The 12,377-nt window shown below is 45.3% G+C and overlaps 1 protein-coding gene across 8 annotated transcripts in view; it reads left to right on the forward strand.

The window, feature by feature from the left end:
• The window catches only part of SNAP47 (synaptosome associated protein 47), a 26,618-nt gene extending 14,972 nt beyond the window's left edge, over positions 1-11,646 (forward strand). For 7 of the 8 annotated variants that reach the window (XM_035319650.1, XM_035319652.1, XM_035319653.1 and 4 more), the window contains 2 exons: positions 199-329; positions 9,023-11,646. In XM_035319650.1, coding sequence (XP_035175541.1) covers positions 199-329; positions 9,023-9,169 — 278 coding nt within the window. In that variant the 3' untranslated portion in view covers positions 9,170-11,646. Of the gene's footprint in view, positions 1-198; positions 330-3,264; positions 3,771-9,022 lie in introns of those variants that run through there. The other variant, XM_035319648.1, reaches the window with a different exon arrangement.
• Positions 11,647-12,377: the final 731 nt, after the last annotated feature.

A 12,377-nucleotide genomic window follows, 5' to 3' on the forward strand; every position in this document is an offset into this window, starting at 1 on the left:
TCTCAGCAGTGTGGTCACCTTCAGTTTGGCACTGCACAAAACGGCTCAAACCCTTTCTAGCAGAATTTCAAGGCTGAACCCGAACCTGCCTTTTCTGAGCACGTTTGTCCTCTTGCAAACTGCTGCGGAGCAAAGCATAGGTTGGATCCCATCACTACAGGAGATGGCAGTCTTTGACCATGGGAATTTCTCTTGCAGCCACGGGACTCCTGGGAGGAGTGGTGCAGCCCAGCTCGCCGGCGGGAGGCAGAGAAGGGACGGACAACGACCAGGTTCAGCTGCAGAAACAAGAGAAGGTTTCCCAGGAAGAGGCGAAAGAGCTTAGACAGGTATCAGCTGAGAACTTCCATAAGAGTTGTTTCACTCCCTCCTTATCCGTGGTGGCATGCGTGTTCTTACTTCATCAGAAATGTAGTCATCGTCCTTAAAAACAAACAAACAAAAAATCCTTCTGCTAAACTTCAAAATCCAAGCCTTTGATTAAAACACACTGATACCTTTCCATTCATTTTTAACTATTTTGGACAAATGATCAGCAAAATACATTAAATGATAGGGCTATAATCCAAGGGAAGTCCTTACATTTAACCTGCTTTATCTGGAGAGTAAGAAGCTGAACAATTAGATCATTTTTTTTATCTTTTTCTGTGTTTCCCCTATGCTATTTTCCTCCTTTTAGTAAGAAGCAGCAGTTCTATTTCAGAAACACCCACAAGCCTGAGCAGGGTTTTATAAAAGCCCGGAGAGAGCCTGTAGTTAGGTAACAAGTGTGCAGTCCAGCAGAGCAGAGAAGGAGAAATAGGTTGGAGCTTCTGCTGGAATCTGTCTTAAAGTAATCCAGTCTGATATTGTGCCTCTAAATGGCTCTTTAAGGAATTTCTTTCGTAACTGACGTTCAGAGCCTGTTTTGTGTGGAATGCCTCTTTGTAGTACATTTGTTTTGAAACATGAACGAACTGCAAAAGCAAAGGAACGTGGTGTTACTGAGGTTTTGGTTACAGCAGGTTTATTTGCGATCACGGACGCATCGCAAGTGGTTGAAGGTCAAACTTTATCTGTAATTATTTTTTTCCTTAGCATCTAATTCTCGTTTATATCCCATCTGTAGTTTGAGCACAGCATCACGTGAAGTCTCTGCGAAGTCTGTTGCCTCTTAGCCAAGCCTGCAGCTTTCCAGACCCCTTCTTTAATGTTGTAGCTGGGAATTAGACCACAGCGCGTTGTCAGCTGAGTGCGTTTGAGAGTCACAAGCACAGAGCAGTGAATTAAGTGACTCAAAAAATAAAACTCCTTGCACAAAAAAATACACTTACGAACAGTAACCCAAAATATAGTTGGGTAAGTGAGGGTTTAACTTCAGAAAAACGGGATTTCTGCAGAAATTCTGTTCTGGATGGTGGACTAGAAGCAGTGTTAGGTGGCCAGTGTTACTTGAAACAAAACTCTTCAGGATAAACCAGAGCCCAAGAGACAGTTCTGGTATTTATTTATACCACACCAAGCCAAGAATTTTTTAAACCCGTTATTGATTTGGGGTAAACCTGTGGGTTGGGAAGGGTGGGGAGAGGATCTGAATGCCAAACTGACAGCCTGTGAGTTGGCCTGATTTTTCTTTCCAGTAATTACCGAGCACCTGTTCCCTGAGAATCAGGCCTTTTTAATCATCGTTGCCGTCATTAATGATTTTAAAGTACATGCCCTAATATGGATTAAACTGTTTCTTTTCTTAGAAATGTTTCTTTTAATAAAAATCACCATGTAAGTGTACCCTTTTAGACCGAAACTTGGTTATATTTTGGTTAAGGAAGCAAGGTCTGTTGAGTGAAATATCTAATATGCACTCTTTCAAAATCAGAACGGGCTTTTAACACTTGAAAAGATGAGAAAGGAGAGCAGTTAAAGGGCTTTTCTCCATGATCTGTCACTTATCAAAAAATCAGCGCTTTCTGAAGCAGCTTTAACCTTTTGGAGGATATTAGGGGAGAGCTCTTTGTTTTTTTTAATCGTAGTTGTACAAATATCAGCAATCTGTTATTCATGCATCCATTGCTTTGCACAGCTCTTAGGTATTCGGAAGGGCTGGTTGTTCCTCTCTTAAATGTCAGCTTTTCACCAGGATAAATCTTGATTTGCAGCCAGACCCAAAAAAGCTGAATAATACATTAAGGGTTATTGGTCGTGTAATGCTTTTGAAGAGCCACAGTTTGTTATATCTTATAACAACAACAAAAAAAAGGCTTTCTAGGAATTGCTTCCCCAGAGCCAGTTCGGAACAGCTGAACAGCAAACGGCCGTGGGCAGTTCTTGATTATTATCAAAGCAGTTGGCTGCGAGTAGAGAATCAGAGGAAACGTAGCACAGGGGAGCTCAGCATCCTCCAACAAGGGATGTGAACGGGGAGCGAAGCCTCTTATCTGGTACGGGCTGGCGTTTCTCCCTGGGACTTCTCCAAATGCTGCTTTATCTGAGGTTATATTTGCCACGCCAAGTCTCGTTGTAGCTGGAAGCAGGTGAAGTCCGTCAGTAAAGCAGGGCATGGAAATGGGAGCTTTGTCTTGTTTCCAGCTGCGTGGCCTTACAAAGTTATGATTTAGGTTATAGGGTGCTCCTAGCTGAGGTGTAGCCTGCTGCTTAGACCCTTTCCCCCCCCCAAAAAAAATGTGGCTTTTCAATGAACAGGATGCATCGTCATCTCAGCCTGTGGCAGGGGCTTGTCTTTGTCGCAGCTGCTTCCAGCTCTGTGCTGAGTACGAGCAGGATGATGGTTAATCACTGATGGAAAGCATTTAGAGATCAAATGGGGGAAATATTATAAAGGCAAAGCATTAACATGCACTGAAAACCGTGACACGTGGCGGCATCGCTCCTTGTGAATGACCTAAGGCTGTTGGAAGTCCTTGTGTTTGACCGAGCAGTGTTTTTCTGAGCAGTTCTGTTTCTCGAGGATTGTTTATGACCTTTTATTCCCCGATTGTCAGTAATGTCAACACTTTTTTTTTTTTAAAAAAAAAAAAACAAGAAAAACAAAACCCACCCAACAACCAAAACAAAATCACAAAACCCCCAAAGCTCTGCTCCGTTCCCCTTACAAGAAGTAAAAGGCGAGCAGAACTCGTAAGCTGGAGGAGTTTGTGATGAGCAGGTTAACCGTTGACTTCTCTCTTTTCTCCTTTAAAGAAAAAAAAAAGTACTTGTTGTGATGATGATGATAATAGCTGTTTTGCAACAGGAGTTGTGAACGATACCAAATTCCTTCAGTTAAAGCTGGAAGCCCTGAACAGCCTGCTGGGGTGACTCCGTGCCTGGGTAAAAGACGTCGCCAGGACGCGGTGCAGGGGTGTTTCTGTTGAAGGCAGAGCTCACGCTGCCGCAAGCTCCGTCCCTGGCTGTGCTCTAGAGGTGGAGGAAGAAGCCTATGGAGTTCCTGTGGTCTCTGGCTGAGCCTCTGCCTCCCGCCTCGCTGCGGCTGACATAATGGCACTGGGCGTGGGAGGGGATGGGATAATATTAGCTTAAGGGCTGTGGTTGAGGAGGGGGAGTAGTTCTGCTCGCTAGATTTGAAATTGTTTTGCCAAACCAGTGCTTTCTAATTTCCTCACGGGTTCCTTCCTGCCAAAGAGCTGTTGCCCTGATATTTACTGTGTCTGCACATCACACATGCCGTGGAGGCAGAGATAGCGTTGAAGTCGTTAATTCCAGAACATCTGGGGTAGGGGGGGAAAAAACACATCCCCGTGCTTCCTCGATGGCTCCTCAGGTCTAGAAGGTTCTGTTTCCATCTCTTGCTACATTCGGAGCCTCTTCGGTGTTTATTTACCCTTTTATCGTGCCATCGTCTCAGGAAATCACAACCGTTAGGTCAGAGAAAAAGCGTTTTGTTGAGGAACCGTGCCCTCCAAGTGCTAAATACCAAATTTGCTCATAGCATGGCCTTGTTCCACGGCCAATAGCAAGCACCAGGCGGCTGATCTTAGCAGACGTGTGTAATGATCGTGCCCTGGATTTTGTTTTTTTTTTTTTTTTGAAGGTGCAATCTGGGGAAAGGAGTGAGGTCCTCCCAGCTCATGCTCTGTATTTGCCCGTGTGTAACTTAAATATTTTGTGATAGCAAAATAAGTGGTGGTAATAAAGCCTGGGTTTGTCACAGCTGCTTGGGCGTTTTTTTTTTTTTTTTTTTCCAGACAAGGCTGGTGGTGTGCTAGTGCCACCATCGGTGCTTGGTGCTAACAGAGAAAGTAGATAAAAAATCAGAGTTAGAAGAACATTTTGTTTAAAATTATGTCTCAAGAAGAAATAATGGGAAAAGCAGGTGAGGAAGCATAAATGAGGAAGTAGTGACCCTTCCATGCTTCTCTAAGAGCTGATACTGTAAAATGTCTACCGTTATACCCTTCAGAGAGAGGAGACCCCCTTGTCCTGGCACTCTTGCCCATTCCAGCATTTGCTGTGCTCAGTTTTGTGCTACAAGAGAGCCCCATTTCCTAGAGTCCCATTTCACTTGTGCTGTGGCTGGTGTAGAGCTTGGTTATTCACCCACTAAATGCAACCCCTGACCAGGCAGAAAAAAAAAAGTGTAGGCTTCTCAGAGCTACAGGCAAACACCGATGGCAGCAAACTGAAGCTACCCAAACAGGAGGAGCGCTAAAGCAATGTAAATCCTTACATTTTTGGCAGGGTAAGTTACTCTTGTGGCATTAACTTCACTAAATCTCCTCTAGAGGCTTATGCTGTGATGGTGTAAGGTGCTGCTGCTCCCTGCTGGCCCACAGCCTGTCTACGGACGCAGCAGGAGAGGACGTGGATGGGCCCTTTTGTTGTTTCGGTGCTGATCAATCAGTCCCTAATGAGGGTTGGAGCTTATCAGGGGACTATGAGTTGGGATTTAAGGTATTGTCCCTCCTTCTTGCTCTCCTGGAATATGTTCACAGTCACCACAGTTCAGAATACTGCAAAGGACAGTTTGTTTTTCCCTAATTACAGGTCAATTTGGTCTGGGAGGCAGCATCCACGAGCCCTCTCTGGTTATGTGTGCTTTGCTCTAGCGTTCAGACCCCATCTCCATTGCACAGGCAAAGTAAAGTGGGATAACCGAGGATCTGGGGGAGTTCCAAGTACAACTGGCAATATTTACTGCACTCTGACACTTTCCATATTTAATTTCTACCACTGGCTACTCAGTATGTGGAGGTGCAAGGTGATATTTCACGGGCTTTAGATTAAAATTGCATTATTATGAGGACATCTCAGAACCCAAACCAAGGTCAGGTCTCCACTGTAAGACCTCTAGAGTACAATTTCTGCTTTCCTGTGCTTGGCGCTTTGGGTCTAGGTCTTCAAATGATCTGGCAAAGGGGTAAAGTAATGGGGTAATGGGGTTAAGTACTGAGGAGGTTCGTGGGACTTGGGGTCCTCTGCTATCGCTCCAGCTGTGTCTGCACTGTGCTGGTTTCCAGCTGAGCTGGGCATCTCAGATCCTACTTCAGCCAAAGGGAGGGGGGACTGGGCATTATTTGAACCCCTCCTGGAGCAGGTAAATACATGGAACAGAGCAGAGGAGTCACAACCTCAGTTGCATGGCCAGGTCCCCGCAGGCTATAAGGAATTTGGGGTTGCATAGTGTGGATGGACACCTATGGTCCCAGCAAGGCCTAAATCTGCTGTGGTTGAACATTTGGCACAAGGCATATATTTCTGTTTTACAGCCTTGTTTTTTAACATGCTGAAGGGACAAGGAACACAAGTGCAGAGCTTTAATCGGGAAAAAAACAACTGGGGAATATTCAGGAACTTGCCTGAAGTTGCTCAGAAAATCTTGGGCGTAGCCAGGGCATCAAGGCAGACTTCCCAAATTTTAATCTGGTGGCATAAATCCCAGGCTGTTTTAGCGTGAGGTTGACCAGTGCCTGACAAAATGTGCTTTTAAAACACATCTTTGATGGGACCGTACCTGATCTTTAGCTCTGCGTAGCAGATAAAGGGTTTCACACTGAGTTCTTATGTCTCGATTCGTGGCCCAAAGTGTGGGCTGGTACGGACGGCGCTGCTGCTCTGAGCAGCTGGCGGGACTGGAGCAGCGATAACTGGACATCTCGCCATCGTTTTGCTTTGCAAAAACACTGGCCAGCTTTGGCCACGTTGCTGTGTAGGTGTTCTGGATGAAGCTGCACGCACAGCACATAACCCCACTTACCTTCTGCACTCAACAGATTCCGCAAAATAAGGTGGTCTGGGTGAGGACGTTGCCTGGGACAGCTGAGGCTAGCGCTGCAAATGGTGAGGGGCGTGCTGAAAGAGCAAAACCCCTCCTCTCATTAAGCAGCACAGAGGTTTAAAGGGTTTTTGGAGAGGAGATTGCAACCCGTACTCCTTTCTGTCGGCTGAGCATCGGAGCTGGCTCTGCTCTCAGTCAGGGAAGTGGACCAGGAGGACCTCAGAGCTCTTCCATTCTCAGTTATGCCGTGACACTGCGAAAGCAAGGCTGCTGTCCGTGTTGCTCGGTAGGATTCATCCCATGTAGCACTTTCTTTAAGTATTTATATATATGCTTGCCGAAGCAGCCTGAGGGAAGGACTTAGAGCTCTTCCCAATTCCAAGCAGTGAACGTACTTCCTCAGGAGAGGCAGGACCTTATCTCAGCCCCGTTTTCCTGGCTCGCTCACGGGATGGATCTGAGCACGTCGTTTTTCTTCTTGGTGCGTATCCCACACGCATCTGTTACCTCCAGCTGGGGGAATTCAGTGACAAGTAACACTTCAGCAACAAGTTTCACCGTTACAGCCGAAGAACCCGAAGTGTTTCATTTGGGACAGAAACAGTGTTTCCTTCACTCGTAGTTTTGGTAAGAACAGAAATAGGTAGATTAGGCTTGATCCATGGTTTGCTTTGTATTTCTGCTTTGGCAGCCAAATTGCAGAAGCAGTTACTCACACAGCCGTATTTCTGGCCACTTGTGATTTATGGAAGGAGCCGGGAGATATTTTACGAGATAAATCTCACTGCTGTGGCTGACGTCCAGCTCCAGTCAAAGAATTCTGTCTGCGTGAAATTCCCCCGCCGTTCCCGTTAGATACGGTGCTCCTCGCTGCTTTTCTCTGACCTAGCTGCAAACGGTGGGATTACCGTGGAATTCAGCCCCCCCACGTGGAAACGGGGCTGCTGCTGTTTGATAGCAGCTTTCTGGAGGCTGATGTATGTTGTAGAAGAAAAACTGTTCTGTGATTCCGTGAAAACCGAAAAGCTCTGCTTTCCAAATCTCCCCCTGATACATTTGAAGGAAGGCAGCGGAGGCTTGCCTGCCTAGCAGGTGCTCTCAGTTCGTGCTACCAGGATGGTTAAGGGCGTAGCCACAAGAGGGAAGAAAAGGCAGCGATATAACTCGTGCCTTCGACTGCTGCAGTACCAAAGAAACCCTCTCTCCATCCTGTTAGAAAAATCCTGGCAGTCAGGGGAAGTTCCTGGTGACTGGGAAACGGGAAAACGTCACTCCCAGTTTTAAAAAGGGTAGAAAGGAGGGCCTGGGGAACTGGTGAGCCTCACCTCTGTGCCTGGGAAGATCGTGGAAAAGATCCTCCTGGGAGCAATTTTTAAAGCGTGTGGAAGACAAGGAGGTGATTTGAGACAGCCAGCATGGCTCTACCAAGGGCAAATCCTGCCTGACCAATTCCGTGATGGAGTGACTGCATCAGCAGACAAGGGAAAAGCAACTGATAGCGTCTGCCTGGACTTCTGCTAGACCTTTGGCACTGTCCAAAACATCTTTATCTTGACCATGGTCTTTTTTTGACCATTCAGTGGGTAAGGATTTGGCTGGGATGAACACACCTGGGTCAGAGTGATCCCAAGCATCAGTACATAGGGGGATGGATGGATTGGGAGCAGCCCTGTGGAGAAGGACTTGGGAGTGCTGGTGGATGAAAGATCGCCCCTTGTGAGACCCCACGTGGGTGCTGCATCCAGTTTCAGGGCCCCCAGCACAAGAGAGACAGGGACCTGTGGGAGTGGGTCCAGATGAATCCCTGAGGATGCTCAGATGGCTGGAGCAGCTCCTCTACAAAGAAGGGTTGAGGGAGCTGGGGTTCAGCCTGGAGAAGACTGGGGAGACTTTATAGAGGCCTTCCAATACCTGGAAGCTGGAGGGGGACTTTTTACAGGGGCATGTAGTGATAGAAAATGAGGTAACAGCTTTAAACTAAAAGAGGGTAGATTTAGATCAGATAAAAGGAAGAAATTCTTCCCTCTGCGGGCGGTGAGGTCCTGGCCCAGGCTGCCCCCAAGAGCTGTGGGTGCCCCGTCCCTGGCAGTGCCCAAGGCCAGGCTGGATGGGGCTGGGGGCAGCCTGGGCTGGTGGGAATTTGGACTTCAAAGATCCCTTCCAACCCAAACTATTCTATAATTTTGGGTACAGCCAGAGCTAATTTGGCCTCCTTGACATCCATTCATACAGCACCACTCGTTAGTCCCTTGAAAATGACTTGCTTGGGTGCCTAAGTCTCACTTTTTCCCTTCTGTAGTATTGCAGTAGTACTACTACTTTACTACTTCCCTGTAGTTAACCAAATTTTCACGTCCTTTTACCTGATCTCTTCCTAATCTTGCTACACCTTCTGCTGTGTGATTCAATTCTGGCACTGCAGCAGCTGTGCTCTCTGTCCACGCCAGCTCTCGGGGTGCGCAGCGGCTTAGGACAAGCTCCAGCTTTAGATGCAGACCTGCCAAGGAGATTAAAACAGAACAGCCAGAAATCTGACCTTTTACACTGATTTTTGCTTCTGATTTTCCCATGAAACCCTAACTTTTCAGGTTTGAGTCTGCTGGCCTTCAGCGCATCGTTACACATCCCACTTCAGCTTACCAGAGCAAGAACTCTTTTAAAATCGGGGATGCCTCCAGCATGCTTCAGGGCACGACTTCAAATTATTTGGTCCTTTAGAGCTACGAAATAACCAATTGCCCTTTGTCTATTACACTTCTCAAAGAACTGGCTGGTCGTTCACCCAAAGCTCTCGGCCTTTTCTCCCAACAGATACTGCAGAAGCTGAAGAGCCTCGCCTTGGACACAGAGGCAGAGCTGGAGAGGCAGGACGAAGCTCTCGATTCCATCACTACCTCTGTGGACCGTGCGACGCTGAATATCGACAAGCAGAACCGCAGGATGAAGAAACTGACGTAGCACCCCCCCGGGAGCCGGTGGGGACGGTGCCACGAGGAAGAGGGGAGCAGGGAATTGTGTTTTTAAAGACTGTTTCTTTACAGACTTTGTGTGGGAGCTGTTTGCAGTATGGCCTGCAGTACAGTCCTGTTGATGTCGAGGTTCTGATAGTTCGGAAAATGTTTCCAGACTCGGATGATGTTGGGCGGCTGCTTTAGGATTAAAAAGGCCAAGCCTTTTAATCGCGGTGAAGCAATGAGAGTGGCTTCTTTACTACAGAAAATCTGTAAATACGAGGGGTTTTCATCTAAATGAACTTTTATGCTGTTTTTTTTTTTTCTATATGCTGTTGCTTTTGAAAGTTTTTTTTTTTTTTATTGCAACAAAGAAGTGAAATGAACTGCATAGGAGACTACTTCAGGTGATTATAGCCTATTAATTCTCTCTCAAGGTCTTTCTTGAAAGTGGTTAATAGCTGAACTAAGGGCCAGATGTCCAACTGCAAGTCATGGAGGCTTTTTTTTTTTTTGCAAGTTAATGCTGAGGTGAGTAAATGATGGTGATAAAACCTTGTGTTCACCGAGCAAGTAGTTTTAATAGGTTTCAAACATGTTTTTTAGTGTACCCAGAAATTTTATAAGAATAGTGAAGGCGTAGTGGCCACAGCCGTCTGTTGTGCTGTGTCCTGGGAAGTCAGCAGACAGAGTTTAGTTAATGTCCATGTATTGGTAAAGACATCAACTTAAGGAACAGTTCTCATTTTGTTTTCTCCATTGGATAAATGTTTTGCTAACTTAAGTCGCTCATGAAAAATAAGTGTCCCCAAAAAGGGATTCCTGATCTTTGATGATCATCTGCACCTTTTTATTTATTTTTTATTTTTCCCCTTCTCCCTTCCCCACACAGTTAGGGAAAGAATTGATTCTGGAGTGAAGGAAGTAATTTTCTTCATGGATGAATTTATTCTGTACATCTCTTGGAGTGCACTGTGTGCACCTCTCACTTGCACACAGTGGTGTTACGTTTTTGGCAATAGCCTGATGGATGCGTTGTCCTCATGAACGCCGTGTTTGTTCAGTGTGGTGCCAAACTACCTTTTGGGAGCTGGGCTGGTGGAAGGTCTCTTGTACCTTTGCTTCTCAGTACCTTCATTTTCCAGGGATCTCCCAGATGTTTGACTCTCCAAATGGGAACCTCACGTGTTGTGGGGAGCATCATTTGGTTTCTGTGCATCTGCTTCAGGTTCATAGGTTTAGGGGCCTGTGGCTGGAGCTGTAGACACTTGTCTGTCATTTTGCAGTTGTAGGACATCTGCCTGTCTCGTGTTTATTATTTCTTTGCACCAACCGGTGATGAAACATTTCAAGACTTCTTGTAGCCCTGTATATTTAAAATGAAGGGGAATATTGCCAATTGTTCTCTAATAGGTTTTGTTTACAGTTAGCTCCATTGAGACTACAGGACAGCGGAGACCTTTTCCCCTCCTGACTTGGCAGATACAAGGTAGGAGGGATTCTAGGTAATCCACACCATAGAATCATAGAATCATTTAGGTTGGAAAAGACCTCTAGGATCACCTAGTCCAAAAGACAGACCTGCTGTTCACCGCCCATTTCATCAAGTCTTACTGTTGACCAGCTATTTTGTTCAAAGTAGCTGTTATAATCCTTTTTTTTTTTTTTTAAATGGTTTTGTATTAAAGAAAAACTTGTATTGCTTTCAAATACAACCCACAGCCCTGTTGGTGCAATATTTTTAACTCGTGAAGCTTTGAACTGTCTATTCACTGATAGCTGCTGTGAAATTTTCCTATTTAAGAGTAACTCAGCCTACCTTTTAAAGAAATACATGGTAGATCACAGAGTGTGTTGTTTTCAAGACCTTACTCTACCTTGCTTTGTATTACTTCAGATTAGTTTGTTAGTACTTGAGGAAATTGTACTCCTGCACTGCAAGTCCTTCATTTTCAGTCCGAGTTGTTACTGGCATGCACTTTACTTCTTTGCTGAATATGGTGAATATATACACATACACTATGTACTGTGAAATAAAATACTCTCTGGGGTTCTCGTTCTTGTTTGTTTCTGATACCCAAATCACTGCTGTTTTACTGTGAAAGGAGCGTATGTTTACACAACTATGTCATGAAGTTACAAACGTATTTTTCACAAAATGTGCGTTAACTGAACCTGGTGCTGGCTGGGAGTGGATCTCTACGCTGAATTAGTCCGGATCAGGACTGCCAAAAGTAAATACTGGTTACACATCGTTGAGTGTAGCATTCTTTGTGCCATATTTTTATTGTGGTAGTTTCTAACTCTAGCTGTTGCATCTGATTGAGTACCTGTAGTTCGTGTTAGTCTGTGTCCGTGCTAAAACAAAGTTGTAACGTGGTTTGTGAGAAGCGCCCCGTTCTAGAGCTGTACTGCCTGGCTGAATTTCACATGCCTGGAGGACTTCCATTCTGTAGTTTCTTATTAAATATCTTGTAATAGTGATCTTCTGTCTTGCATTCATTTGGCTGAGAAGTGATGACAAACGCTCTGTCCTCTCCGTTCTCACACCGTGGAACTGAACTCACTGTAAAACTTCTCGGAGGATTGTATTTTCGGATAGGATGTTTTCTTTTTATTGAAAGATAAAAAGCAAAATATTAACTAGGGGGATTTTATCAATGTAATTATCAGCCATCAGCAGCTGGACAATGAATTGGGTGAACGTGGGCACAGTGTACGTGGTGGTTGCGTGGTACGTGGGGACTGGTGCCCAGGAGCTGCTCCAGCTCTTAGTGGGCTGGGAACTGCTTGGGTACATCCCAATGTGAACAGCTTCAAGGTATGCAAGTATAGAGGTTTTACTCCAGTCAAAACTTCTCTTACTACAGTGATTTTGTTTCTGTTATAGCCAAAAGTGCTTAGAAAATCCTGAGTTTCAAACCCCAGTGATGTCTTCCAAATAGCATCACAGATCTGGACCTGCACTACTTGGGGAAGGTGCAGCAGGTAGCATGCAAAACAAGGTTATTGTCCTCAATTCCTCTTTGAGGCAACTGTTACCTACATGAGGCTTAAAAACATAACTTTTAAGATAATTTATGCCTTTTACATGAACAGTTGATAAGTTCTACTATAGTGTAAAAAGTGGGGGCTCTGTCATTAAGAGACATAATAGAAAAGCAATATAAGGGGAGATTCTAATCTTAAAGGTTTTACTTGGAAAGGCTTTTTAG

The sequence above is a fragment of the Oxyura jamaicensis genome, chromosome 2 (genome assembly GCF_011077185.1).
Source record: "Oxyura jamaicensis isolate SHBP4307 breed ruddy duck chromosome 2, BPBGC_Ojam_1.0, whole genome shotgun sequence".
Classification (NCBI taxonomy): domain Eukaryota; kingdom Metazoa; phylum Chordata; class Aves; order Anseriformes; family Anatidae; genus Oxyura; species Oxyura jamaicensis.